Genomic DNA, 12,668 nt, shown 5'->3' with positions numbered 1-12,668 from the left:
GACGGGGAGGGAGTGGGGCGGGGACGGAGGGGAGTGGGGGCGGGGCGGGGGCGGGGACGGGGGTGGGAGTGGGGGCGGGGACGGAGGGGAGTGGGGGCGGGAGCGGGGACGGGGGTGGGAGTGGGTGGGGGGGTGGGGTGGGGGGCGCCGGGGTCTGGCCCGGCTGTGGGTGAGCTGCTGCTGGGGTGGGCGCAGGGGGCAGAGGAGGGGGCGCGGGGCCTAGGGACCTGGTCGCAGTGACCGCTGGGCCCCGGGCTGCACCCCTGGGAGCTCCGTCCAGCCCCCCGTGTGTGGACCCGCCCGCGCCCCGGACCCCGCGCCCGCGTCCTCCCCGCGCGCTCCCCCCGCGCCCGCGCCGCCATCACTTCCTCTCCCGCCTCCGCCGCCGCCTCCTTTGTCCCTCCCGCTCCGCCCGCGGCCCGCCCTCCGGCCTGGTGGCGGCGCCGCCTGGCAGCTGGCGGGCGGCCGGGAGGGCTCAGCCCGGGCCGCGTCCGGAGGTCCGGCTGGCGGTGAGTCCCCTCTGGCCGGCTGCGGCCGCAGGCCCGGGCGGGGACCTGGGCCCCTCTGGGGGATGGAGGCTGAGACTCCATGAAGTGTGAGCCCGGGATTCCTGAATGGGAGTCGGGGCGACGGCACCCTCCCAGCGGTGGGGCACGGACCGCCGGAGCGGAGGGTTCGGATGGGGGTCTGCTGGGAGGACTAGGGCCCTTCCTCCCCCTTCCCTGCCCAGCCTCCGCCGGCCAGGCGTCCTGTTCCCGTGGCCAGCAGGGCAGTGGCTGCCCTGGGGGTGAGGGTGCCCGCCCGGGGGTGAGCGTGCCCGCCCGGGGTGAGGGTGCCCGCCCGGGGGTGAGCGTGCCCGCCCGGGGGTGAGCGTGCCCGCCCGGGGGTGAGCGTGCCCGCCCGGGGGTGAGGGTGCCCGCCCCGGGGTGAGCTTGCCCGCCTGGGGGTGGCGTGCCCGTCCGGGAGGGCAGAGAGCGGCTCCGGAGTGAGTGTGAGCCTGGTGTGAGTGTGTGTGATGTTTCCCTCTGAGGGCTCAGACAGGGGACCCACCCTCTGCTTCTCCCACTCCCTCTCCCTCTCCCTCTCTCTGGGTGCGACCCCCTGCACAGCACTGGGCCCTGAGCCTTTGGGGACCCCCCCTGCTTTGCCTAGATGGTGGGCTTTTGGGCTTCCTGGGTGGGCTGGCCTTGGGGTGCGGCCCGGAAGGTGGAGAGGAGGGTCTCCCAGAAGCAGGAGGGCCGAGGGCACAGGACGGGAGTGGAGACAGCTCCCGGCCCTGCGTGCAAACAGAGTTAATTTGGGCCGGAGCTGGGCTGCCCTCCGTCCGCTGCCCTCCTGCTCGTCTATTAATACAGACCAGCGGCCTGGCATCACCTATTTATAGCCCAGAGCGGCACAGCCACACCCCTGCATGGAGGAGGGTGCAGGCAGGGGCGCAGGGCTGAGGTGGGCCGGGCGCTGACGGGCAGTCAGCCTGGGAGTGAGTGGGGCTGTAGACTGGCGCTGGCTGGTGGGGTGGAGCCTGGCAGGGCGGTTTGTGGAACGGCTGCGTTGTAAGGAGGTGGGTGGATAGTTGGCTGTTATTTATTCCCGTTATGATTGCTCTGGGGTCAGCCCCTCTGATTGGAGGTTGGCAAGAAGGCTGCCCTCCAGTCAGCCATTATCAGCCTTGCGCAGAGCTGGTGCCCACCTGCGGGGAGGGCCTGTGGGTGTGCCAGAGAAGGGTGGCTTTGTCCCCTGGGGTCACCTGCTCTGGGCTTCTCAGTCTGGAGGTCTCCCCATCCCCAAGGCAGTGCCTGGTTCCAGCAACATGCCGCTCAGTGGGGGGTCCGCCAGAGTGCCCACGGGGCCTGGGGTGCCCCATGACCTCGTGGCCTGCACTGTCTCAACGTCTAGGAATGTCGATTTCCCTGCCATTCTCGGCTCAGACTGGCACGAAGCTTGGGGTGCCAAGTGGCACCAGATTGGACAGATAGGCGGCCGGGGCCAGGGCCAGGCCAGGGGTTTGAAGCAATCGGGAGGGTGGGTGAGAGGATCACCAGGCCCTTCTGGCACCGCCCGGCCAAGAGGCACCAGGTTCAGGCGCCCGCAGGCACACTGCTCCGCGGCCACCTCCGTGCACTCACTTCCTGAGCAGGACTGGGCTTGTGCTAATGCCTGGGGATGTGCTGGCGAGCCGGCCGCTGGCCTGGGCTGGGCCGCATTCCAGGGGAGACGCCAGAAAGGAGGGTAACAGGCCAGAGGGCGCATTGGCAGAGGGAAGGGGTGGCCATCCCAGGCAAATTGTGGTCCCCGAGGGGCATTGGGGTTTCTCCCTGTGGCCTGCTCCGTGTTTCTGTGATCCTGAGAGCGGCTGCCTCTCCAGCTCACCCTCCGCCCCGGGCGCCGGGTCCCTGTTGGCCTCAGGTCGGGGACGAGGTGCCCGCGTGCTCTGAGGACGTTCCTCTGCTCACAGAGCACTGTCTCCTACAAGGTCAGCGTGCCCTCATTTCTCTAAGAGAAAACCACACTCAGGGCGGAGGTGGCCTCCCTGTCAGAGGAAGCGTCAGGACCAGTCCTTGGGTCCGGGACTCACAAACCAGTGCTCCTTCCACTCTGCCCTGTGCCTGGGCCCAGCCGGGACGGGGGCGCTGGGTGCGGGCGGGTGGCTCCCGGAGCCCGGGTGCGCCTGCCGGTGGGTGAGGGCGTCCCGCCTGCCGGCTGGTCAGCGTCTTCTCCTCCGAAGGCTGCATGCTGTGCCTGGGCCAGTCCACCTTCCTCCGCTTCAACCACCCCGCCGAAGCCAAGTGGATGAAAAGCATGATCCCGGCCGGGGGCCGCGCCCCGGGGCCCCCCTACGGCCCCGGCCCAGGTAGGAGGAGGCTGGGTGGGTGGTGCCCCTGGGACGGCCCCGCTCCGGGCCCCCTCCAGCCACTGGCAGAGTCAGGGCAGGACAACACCCCGGACCGGGCTTGCTGCCACGGCCTGGCCCCGGGAGAGGCCCAAGAGTGCTGCTTGGCTGGGACAGGGATCAGGTGGCTGGCCCCAGGCGCTCCCCGGTCAGCTCTGTCCGGCCCTCACCCCTCGCCATGCCAGGCCCTCCGTGTTGGGGCAGCGGTTCCAGCCCTGGTTGGCTGCAGGGCGGGAGGGCTGAGCTGCACTAGCTGCTGGTCAGCCTGGCTTCTAGGAACCAGCGGGCAGTGCCAGGCCGCTTCCTTGCCTCTCATTGGACCAAGGGGTGCAGCATACACTCCTCCCCACCCCCCCATTCAGTATCCCCCAGCTCTCCCCTCCTCCCCTCCGTTCTCAGCCTGGGAGGTGTGGTGGGTGTTTTGTCCTGGGTCTTAGCTGCCGTGTCTGCAGCCCCTAATGTCCTACTGACGGAGGTCCCTCCTGGGACTGTCGGCAGGCATCTCCATAGCATGCCCACCCTGCTCAGAGTGTCCCTCCCCTTCCCGCTGAGAGACTTGGAGGTGGGGAAACCAAGGCAGGGGGAACCTAGACAGGTGCGTAGGCGGCGACCAGCCTAGAGTGCCTGGCTATTGCCGACTCCGTCCTAAGTCACGTGTGTGAGCGAGCCTCCTCCCTCCTCTTCCTCACCGCGGGAGTGAGGGCGGGACGCCGGCTGCAGGCAGGGAGCGGCACAGGGAACCACCTCTCCGGCTCCCCGGTCCGAGGCCAGGCCCGAGGCATCTGCGTTTGCCCTCACAGAGCCAGAAAGCCTAGTGAACGGGAACCACCCCCCGCAGCCTGCGGCCCAGGGCCCCGCGGCCTACACCAGCCACAGCTCCCTGGTGAGCTCCATCGAGAAGGACCTGCAGGAGATCATGGACTCGCTGGTGCTGGAGGAGCCCGGCGCCGCCGGCAAGAGGCCTGCCGCCGCGTCCGCGTTGTCACCCGTGGCCAACGGGGGGCGCTACCTGCTGTCGCCCCCCACCAGCCCCGGCGCCATGTCCGTGGGCTCCAGCTACGAGAACACCTCCCCGGCCTTCTCTCCACTCTCCTCCCCGGCCAGCAGCGGGAGCTGTGCCAGCCACTCGCCCGGCGGGCAGGAGCCGGTGCCCCCGCTGGTGCCCGTGCGCTCCTCCAGCTACCACCTGGCCCTGCAGCCCCCGCAGGCCCGGCCCAGCGGGGCCCGCCCCTCCGAGAGCCCCCGGCTGGGCAGGAAGGCGGGGCACGAGCGGCCCCCCAGCCCCGGGCTCCGGGGGCTGCTGCCCGCCAGCCCCACCGCGCCTGTCCTGGCCGAGGCCCACAGAGCCCCCGAGAGCCCCTGGCGGGGTGGGCAGCCGCCCGTGGTGGCCATCAGCCTGAGCGAATACCCGGCCTCCAGCGCCCTCAGCCAGCCTGTCAGTGTCCCCGGCAGCCCCAAGTTCCAGCCCCCGGTCCCCGCACCCCGGAACAAGATGGGTGTGCTCCAGGATCGCCCCCCCAGCCCTCTGCGCGAGCTGCCGGGCAGCCCCTCCCGCCAGGCGGTGGGCCGCACGCTCTCGGACGGGCCGGCCCCCCGCCCCCTGCAGCCCTCCGAGAGCCCCCGGCCCGGCCGCCGGGGCCTGGACAGCCTGCGGGAGCTGCCCCCGCTGAGCCCGGCCCTGCCCCGGCGGGCTCTGTCCCCGCTGCCCTCCCGGGCCCCCCCAGACCCCAAGCCGACCAGGGACGTGGCGGAGAGCCCCCGGGCCCGGCGCTGGGCAGCCCCCGGCGCTTCACCGGAGGACTTCTCGCTGACTCTGGGGGCGCGGGGCCGGAGGACACGGAGCCCCTCGCCCACCCTCGGGGAGTCCCTGGCACCCCACAGGGGCAGCTTCAGTGGCCGGCTGAGCCCCGCCTACAGCCTGGGCTCCCTGCCGGGGGCTGTGGCCCGGCAGAGCCCGCGCGCCCGGAGGAAGCTGTCGGGCGGGGACCTGCCGGCGCCCGCCCCCCGGGAGCGGAAGCACAGCATCACGGAGATCAGCGACAACGAGGACGAGCTGCTGGAGTACCACCGGCGGCAGCGGCAGGAGCGGCTGCGGGAGCAGGAGATGGAGAGGCTGGTGAGCAGGGGCCGGGGTCCCCCAGCATGTGGGCAGCCAGCGGGCGGGGTGCGGGCTGCAGGCCTGGCTGCTCACGCTTCCTCCAGGAGGCACCGTGGGGACGGCTCCAGGGGCTGAAGAACTTTCTCTGACGCCTGTCAGTCTGTGTTTTAAACTCAGCTTACGCCGTCACACCGCTTCTGTGTTAACGTGCACACGCTCTCCGTGTTACTGAACACGGAAGCCCTAGAAGAACACCCCCCGTGTGCTGCGGCCGTGGCCCGCCCGCCCAGTTTGGGAAGCAGGCCTCACTGGGAGGGCAAGGCCGGGGCAGGGGGCTCCCCTGGGCCCACGGCAATTCGCAGAGCTGGGATTGGAACCCGGGGCTCTTGTCTTCCCAGACTTGTTCTTTTTTAAATATATTTTTATTGATTTCAGAGAGGCAGAGAGAGGGATAGAAACATTAATGATGAGAGAAAGTCATGGATTGGCTGCCTCCTGAATGCCCCCACACTGTAGACCGAGCCCGAAAGCCGGGCCTGTGCCCTGACCGGGAATCGAACCCTGACCTCCTGGCTCATAGGTTGATGCTCAGCCCCTGAGCCACTGGCCGGGCCCAGGTCTCGTTCCTTAGAAAGGCGCCTGGTCCCTCTTTCTCGCTGCCCTTCGACTTCTGAATGTGTGGAGCCGCTCCCGGCCATGCAGGGTCACCGGGAGGAGAGGGAGGCGGCCGCCTGTGTGGTGCTGTGTGTGCTGGGGTTGGGTGTGCGGCAGCAGCTGTCCCGGAGAGAGCAGTAAGCCGCTGGGTGTGGATCCCCCAGATGGCCCCGGGCTCGGGGGCGCTGGCTGCTGTGCACTCACTCGCGTGCACAGGACAGTGGCTTTGCCCTTCCTTGGGCACTGGCATGGGGTCCCTGCGGGCAGGGGCAGGGGCCCTGCAGTTGGTTTGTGGAGGAGAATCAGAATTGAGGAGGTTGGCCCTGGCCAGTGTGCTCAGTGGATAGAGTGTCGGCCTGCGGACCAAAGGATCTCAGGTTCGACTCTGATCAAGGGCAGGTACCTTGCTTGCAGGCTCCTCCCCAGCCTGGGCCCTGATGGGGGCTTGTGCAGGAGGCAACCAGTCAATGTGCTTCTTTCACATCGATGTTTCCGTCTCTCCCTCTCCCTTCCACTCCCTCTGAAAACCACGGGAAACATCCTCGGGTGAGGATTAACAAAGAGAAACTGAGGAGGTTTGTCTGGAGTCTCTTTCTGAAGAGGTTGGGGCAGCTTTGGATGAAGTGAGGGTGCTGGGTGGGGAGAGATGAGGCGGGATCCCCAGGCGGAATGAAGGCCTGACCCGTCCACACAAAGCTGTGCTCAGCCTGTAGCGCCAGACAGACAGACAGACAGACAGACCTGGGACCCAGACAGACCAGGACGAGGTCCTTCCCACCTCAGCTCCTCTCTCAGGCCGCGAGGCCCCTTCCCAGAGGGGGCTGCTAAAAGCCCTGACCCAGGCAGTGTCCCCGGGGGCCGCCCTGGGGCAGTGAGCCCGGGGCACAGAGGGTGCCCCCCCAGGCCCCCCAGCCCCGACCGGCCACTTTAAGTCTGGGAGGCCGCCGCCTCCCTCCCCTCTCCCAGGCTGCTTATCAGGGCGCTGAGGCAGGGCGAGGCCTGCCCGGCCGCCTGGGCGCTGAGGCTGTGCCTGGTTGTGGTGTTTCCTTTGCCGTGGAACTCGGCGAGCGGCCGCAGGGCAGCTGGTGAGTGTCCGTGGTCGTGGCCAAACTGGACACGGGAGAGGCACCTTAGGCGGGAAGGGTGGGGAGTGGCAGAACATGGGGGAGGCTTGGGCTCTGAGTGGGAAAGGGACCAGACCTGCAGCGTGATTAGACCTTCCTTCATGTCCTGGTCCCTGAGAGGGCTGGGGGCTGGGAGAGGGCGGGCTCAGCGTGGACGCGGGGCCCCCCGGCCGTAGGAGCAGCCCACCTCTGGGACGGAGGGGCCAGGCTCCCGGGGTGGCAGCCAGTGGGGGAGGCCCGCGTCCCAGTCCGGGTCCGTCTGGCAGGGGCGGAGCGCCCCTCGGGGTGAATTTCAGGCCCCTGGGCCTGGGTCTGCCTCCTGTGTGTCTGCCCGCCCCCATGCTAGCCTGCGTGTCTGCGTGCGTGTGGGCCAGTGTGATGTGCGTGTTGGGGCTGGCCCAGGGCACGCACTGTGCCGTCAGGGCTGGGTGTGGGGTCCCGGTGCCCCTCGGTCTGTGTCCTCCGTCAGGGCTGGGTGTGGGGTCCCGGTGCCCCTCGGTCTGTGTCCTCCGTCAGGGCTGGGTGTGGGGTCCCGGTGCCCCTCGGTCTGTGTCCTCCGTCAGGGCTGGGTGTGGGGTCCCGGTGCCCCTCGGTCTGTGTCCTCCGTCAGGGCTGGGTGTGGGGTCCCGGTGCCCCTCGGTCTGTGTCCTCCGTCAGGGCTGGGTGTGGGGTCCCGGTGCCCCTCGGTCTGTGTCCTCCGTCAGGGCTGGGTGTGGGGTCCCGGTGCCCCTCGGTCTGGATCTGCATGCACCCGTGCCAGCATGAGCACCTTGGTGTTGATCTGGGTCTTGCTGGGCCCGGTCTGCTCCCAGTGTGTGTTCCTCTGTCTGGATGTGCCCACTGGGACAGGGAGAGGGAAAGGAGGGAAGACGGGGGGGTGGCCATGCAGCCCGTGGCGCAGCAGCCAGCCTGGTCCTGCTCACTTCTGAGGCTCCCTCATCCCCTCTGCCTCCTTAGAGCTGGGGGGCGGGCGGGTGCTTTCCTGACTGGATCTGAGCTCCTTCTCTCCTGAGAGACGTGCCTGGCCCAGCCCCAAGCCAGGCCGCCCCCCAGCCTCCGTCCCCCCCCAGGAGCGGCAGCGCCTGGAGACCATCCTGAACCTGTGCGCGGAGTACAGCCGGGCGGACGGGCCCGAGGCCGGGGAGCTGCCCAGCATCGGGGAGGCCGCTGCCGCCTTGGCCCTGGCCGGCCGCGGGCCCTCGCGAGGCTTCCCAGGAGCCCCTGGGGGCCCCGGGCGGAGCGGCGAGGAGCCTGGGGGGGGCCCTGTGCGGCTGTGGGAGAGCATGGACCGCGCCGAGGAGGACAACCTCAAGGAGGAGTGCAGCAGCACCGAGAGCACCCAGCAGGAGGTGGGTGCGGGGAGGAGGGAGCACCCGTAGGAGGTGGGGTATGGGGGGTGGGAGCACCTGCAGGAGGTGGGGTATGGGGGGTGGGAGCACCCGCAGGAGGTGGGTGCGGGGAGCAGGGAGCACCCTCAGGAGGTGGGTGCGGGGAGGAGGGAGCACCCGCAGGAGGTGGGTGTGGGGAGGTGGGAGCACCTGCAGGAGGTGGGTGCGGGGAGCAGGGTGCACCCGCAGGAGGTGGGGTGCAGGGAGGAGGGAGCACCCGCAGGAGGTGGGGTATGGGGGGTGGGAGCACCTGCAGGAGGTGGGTGCGGGGAGCAGGGAGCACCCGCAGGAGGTGGGTGTGGGGAGGTGAGAGCACCCGCAGGAGGTGGGTGCGGGGAGCAGGGAGCACCCGCAGGAGGTGGGTGTGGGGAGCAGGGAGCACCCGCAGGAGGTGGGTGCGGGGAGCAGGGAGCACCCGCAGGAGGTGGGTGCGGGGAGCAGGGAGCACCCGCAGGAGGTGGGTGTGGGGTGGCCGGGCAGAGCAGGCAGGCATTGTGGGGGTGCCAGGGCCCAGGCGGAGGAACTAATTGAAGGATTGGTTGGGAAGGGGTGGGGCGGGGTGGGGCAGCGGTTTGCGGGCTATAAATATGCTCCCGGCCAGCCTTCCTCGCCCCGCCCGGGCCTGGCTCGGCGGGCAAGCTCTATTCCCGGTGGCAGTGCCCCTCTTGCCGGGAGGGAAGCTGCTTTCCGTCCACGGCCGAGGGATGGGGACCGTCCTCCTACCCTCACCTCGGGAGGCTCCGGGCCCCTCCGGCTGACGGTTGCCTCCCGCCCAGCATGAGGAGGGGCCGGGCGCCGGACTGCAGGGCGAGGTGCTGGCGCTGGAGGAGGAGCGGGCGCAGGTGCTGGGGCGCGTGGAGCAGCTCAAGGTGCACGTGAAGGAGCTGGAGCAGCAGCTGCAGGAGTCGGCCCGCGAGGTAGCGCCTGCAGGGCTGCGGTTCGGGGTCGGGTCCGCCTGGTCTGAGGCCCGGGCCGGCCTGACGTGGACGGGGCCGCTCCCAGGCCGAGATGGAGCGGGCGCTGCTGCAGGGCGAGCGGGAGGCGGAGCGGGCGCTGCTGCAGCAGGAGCAGAGGGCGGCGGAGCAGCTGCAGGAGAAGCTGGTGGCCCTGGAGACGGGCGTCCAGAAGGAGAGGGACAAGGTAACCGCACCGGCTGGGCTCGGGGCCGGGCCGGCCTGGGAGAGAGGAGAGACACCTCTCGGGCCCCTCACCCGCTCCTCCATCCTCTCGCCTGCAGACCAGGTGGCCTCGTGGCGCTTCAGGGCGGAAGGTGACGGCTCGGAGGTCCCGCGGGCTGGGCTGGTCACCTTGGTCTGGGCCTCTGGCTGGGCCTCTGCGGTCCTGGGTGCCGGCGTCCTGGGCCTGCTGAGAAGCACCCAGGCCCCTGCTGGGACAGGGAGCACAGGAGGCCTGGTGCTGGGAGCGTGCAGGCTGGGTCCCTGCAGGGAAGGTCTCCAGCAGGCCGCCTCGGAGGGCAGGAGGTGGTCTCTGCTCCCCTGAGCCTCCAGGATCCCCAGCTCCATCCCCGCCCCTCTCAGGTTTAGTGCCAGCCTGCAGGGACCGCTCCATCCCCACCCAGGAGGGCCTGCCATGTGCCAAAAGCTCTCAAATGGAGAGGGGCCATTTATTTTTGGACTGACAGTATTTTTCTAAGAATTCATTCTCCTGCATTTTTTTGAGTGTCTCTCCTTCCCCTCAATTTGGAAGCTCTTACAAATTCTTTGACAACCACCCTCTTTTTGAATTTTGGCTCTGGACCCCAAAACCACACTCCCAAATTCTGTGCCAAATTAACTCCATGCTTACCAAACAGGCCTGCACTAATGTCCCCGTCACTGTCCTGGGCTCTGCGCATGCCCTAACTCCAGTGCTCCCGGCCGGGAGAGCTCTGACCACGCCACTGCTGCACTAACTCCGCGGGCTGTGGGCCTCTCCCTCCAACGCTGCCCTCTTCCTTTCTGGGTGTGGCCCCAGGGTTTGGGTCAGAAAGCACTGGCCAGGGCACAGCTCCGCCTGGGCCGGCAGGAGGCGCAGGGCTGGGAGCTGCTTGGCTGAGGGGCCGCTCAGCCTGCAGAGCCCGCCCCTTTGGGAGGCTGGGGCTGCCCCTGCAGGCGTGGGCAAGGGGGGCCTGCTGCCCCCAGTGCCTGCCTGCCTTCCTCCGAGCGGGGGTGAGGAGGCCCGTGGTGCGGCATGGCTGTGGAGGGCGGTCTGGGGACTCCCCAGGGGGCGCCCCAAAGGCAGATCTTCAGGCAGAGGGTGGGAATGGGGGCCTCTCGCCTCCTGCCCGAGTCGTCCAGAACATGGGGTATCGTAAAGGTCGAGTTCGAGGACGGGAGGGGCTTGGACCCCTGACTGAACTGGCCAGCCCCCTCCCCGGGAGGGAGCGGATTATGGGGTGGGGCCTATTCCTGGAGAAGCTCACGTTCCAGAAGGAGCCTGCCAGCCGCACTCCTGCCCCTGGCAGGGCCCAGCCCGGCCTGGCCTCGGCCTGAGGCCGTCCCTGAGGGTGCGGGAGCCCCACTCTGGCTTTGGGGTCAGGAGCCGGTTTCTCCCCTGCCTGCCTGTCCTTTGGAGGTGACTCACCAGCGCCTCCCACCCTGCCCTGCCCTCAGGGGTGTCATCTCGCCCCAGACAGAGCCACCCACTCCTCTCTATCCGTGGCTGGGGCACCGGTTACCATGGCAACGCCTGCACTAATTGCAGCCCTCAGCCTGCTGAAGTCCAGCCTGTGGTACCAGCACTCACCCCGCCCGCAGGAGGGAAGAGCCGCGGGGCGGGGCTGGGGTCCCCCTGCTGCTCCGCTGCCATAGCTTTTGCTCTGCTCCCCATCCACACCCATCCCCTGCCCCCACCCGGGTGTGACTCACCGCCTCCCCTTCCCCCAGGGGTAATTTTGGTCTCTGGCGGGAGGTGCCGGAGCTAGAAGCTCCCATTTGGGATGTGGAACCACCTTTGGCCTTGACTGGTTTAGAGAGAAAGCAGGTTTTTCCTTAATATATTTTTACTGAGTTCAGAGAGGAAGGGAGAGGGAGAGATAGGAACATCAACGATGAGAGAGAATCATGGATCAGCTGCTGCCTGCACGCTCCCTATTGGGGAGGAGACCACAACCCAGGCATGTGCCCTGATGGGAATCGAACCTGGGACCCTTCAGTTCGCAGGCTGACGCTCTATCCACTGAGCCACACCAGCCAGGGCGTAGGGCTTTTTCTTAGGCCCTTCTCCCACGTGTCTAGTTGAAGGGACTCGGAGAGACCAAAATTTCCGCCTGGGCCCACCCTCCGCCTCAGCTCCTCGCTCCCCTCCTGCTCCCCCCCTCACGCCCCTCTGCTGCTCTCCCTCCCTTTCTCTCCTGTTACTTGTCTTGTTTTCTCTCCCCCCCCCTCGCCTGCTGTTGCCCGGAGTTGAGGAGTGTGTGTTCTCTCTCCCCGCCGCCCGCCACCAGGAGAGGGCGGAGCTGGCCGCGGGACGCCGGCAGCTGGAGGCCCGCCAGGCGCTCTACGCCCAGCTCCAGAGGCAGCTGGACACCTGCCCCGAGTCAGTGCGGGAGCAGGTGCAGGAGCAGCTGAGAAGGGTCAGTGCCACCAGCCCACTCCCTGGCCCGAGGGCCCTGCGGAGGAGAGGAGAGCGCGGGACAGGACCGCCGGGCCCTGCGGGGCCTGCCAGGACGCCAGGGCCGGTGCTTGGTTCGGAGGGGACAGAGGACTGGGGCCTCCTTCCCGCGCCCCAGGCGGTGATGCCTGTGCGGGGCCCAGCCACGCCAAGGAGGGGCTGGGTGGTGGCAGAGCCTTCCCCGGTCCCCGTCCCCGGTCCAGCCCCCAAACTGGAGGGATAGTTCAAGCACCACCCAACCCCGTGTCACTGTTGTTCAAGGAGGCCGAGGCCCTGGAGACGGAGAGCAAGCTCTTCGAGGACCTGGAGTTCCAGCAGCTGGAGCAGCAGAGCCGCGCGGAGGAGGAGCGGGAGCTGGCCGGCCAGGGGCTGCTGCGGAGCAAGGCCGAGCTGCTGCGCAGTGTAGCCCGGAGGAAGGTGTGTCCGCTGCCCCCACTGCTCCTGCTGGTCCCTGCTGCTCCCCGCTGGTCCCCGCTGGTCCCTGCTGGTTCCCACTGCCCCCCACTGTTCCTGCTGCTCCCCTCTGCTCCCCGCTGCCCCCCACTGCTCCTGCTGCTCCCCTCTGCTCCCCGCTGCCCCCCACTGCTCCTGCTGCTCCCCTCTGCTCCCCGCTGCCCCCCGCTGCTCCCCTCTGGTCCCCGCTGCTCCCTGCTGCTCCCTGCTGGTTCCCACTGCCCCCCGCTGCTCCTGCTGGTCCCCGCTGCTCCCCTCTGGTCCCCGCTGCCCCCCGCTGCTCCCTGCTGGTTCCCACTGCCCCCCGCTGCTCCTGCTGGTCCCCGCTGCTCCCCTCTGGTCCCCGCTGCTCCCTGCTGCTCCCTGCTGGTCCCCACTGCTCCCCGCTGCTCCTGCTGGTCCCCGCTGCCCCCCTCTGCCCCCCGCTGCTCCCCGCTGCTCTCCGCTGC

At 69.1% G+C, this 12,668-nt stretch overlaps 1 protein-coding gene across 4 annotated transcripts in view; it reads left to right on the top strand.

Moving 5' to 3' along the window:
* The window catches only part of PHLDB1 (pleckstrin homology like domain family B member 1), a 38,915-nt gene that overhangs the window by 10,257 nt on the left and 15,990 nt on the right, over nucleotides 1-12,668 (top strand). Inside the window, exons 1-8 of one of the 4 annotated variants that reach the window (XM_084895564.1) lie at nucleotides 400-509; nucleotides 2,726-2,851; nucleotides 3,691-5,006; nucleotides 7,837-8,115; nucleotides 8,931-9,071; nucleotides 9,157-9,294; nucleotides 11,600-11,728; nucleotides 12,028-12,183. In XM_084895564.1, the coding sequence (XP_084751690.1) occupies nucleotides 2,731-2,851; nucleotides 3,691-5,006; nucleotides 7,837-8,115; nucleotides 8,931-9,071; nucleotides 9,157-9,294; nucleotides 11,600-11,728; nucleotides 12,028-12,183 (2,280 nt within the window). In that variant the 5' untranslated portion in view covers nucleotides 400-509; nucleotides 2,726-2,730. Of the gene's footprint in view, nucleotides 1-399; nucleotides 510-2,725; nucleotides 2,852-3,690; nucleotides 5,007-7,836; nucleotides 8,116-8,930; nucleotides 9,072-9,156; nucleotides 9,295-11,599; nucleotides 11,729-12,027; nucleotides 12,184-12,668 lie in introns of those variants that run through there. The other 3 variants (XM_084895563.1, XM_084895562.1, XM_084895561.1) reach the window with 3 other exon arrangements.

This window comes from Pipistrellus hanaki (genome assembly GCF_964339955.1).
Source record: "Pipistrellus hanaki genome assembly, chromosome: 9".
NCBI lineage: Eukaryota > Metazoa > Chordata > Mammalia > Chiroptera > Vespertilionidae > Pipistrellus > Pipistrellus hanaki.
Note: the sequence above shows the minus strand (reverse complement) of the source record. Positions and strands in the feature narration are given on the sequence as shown.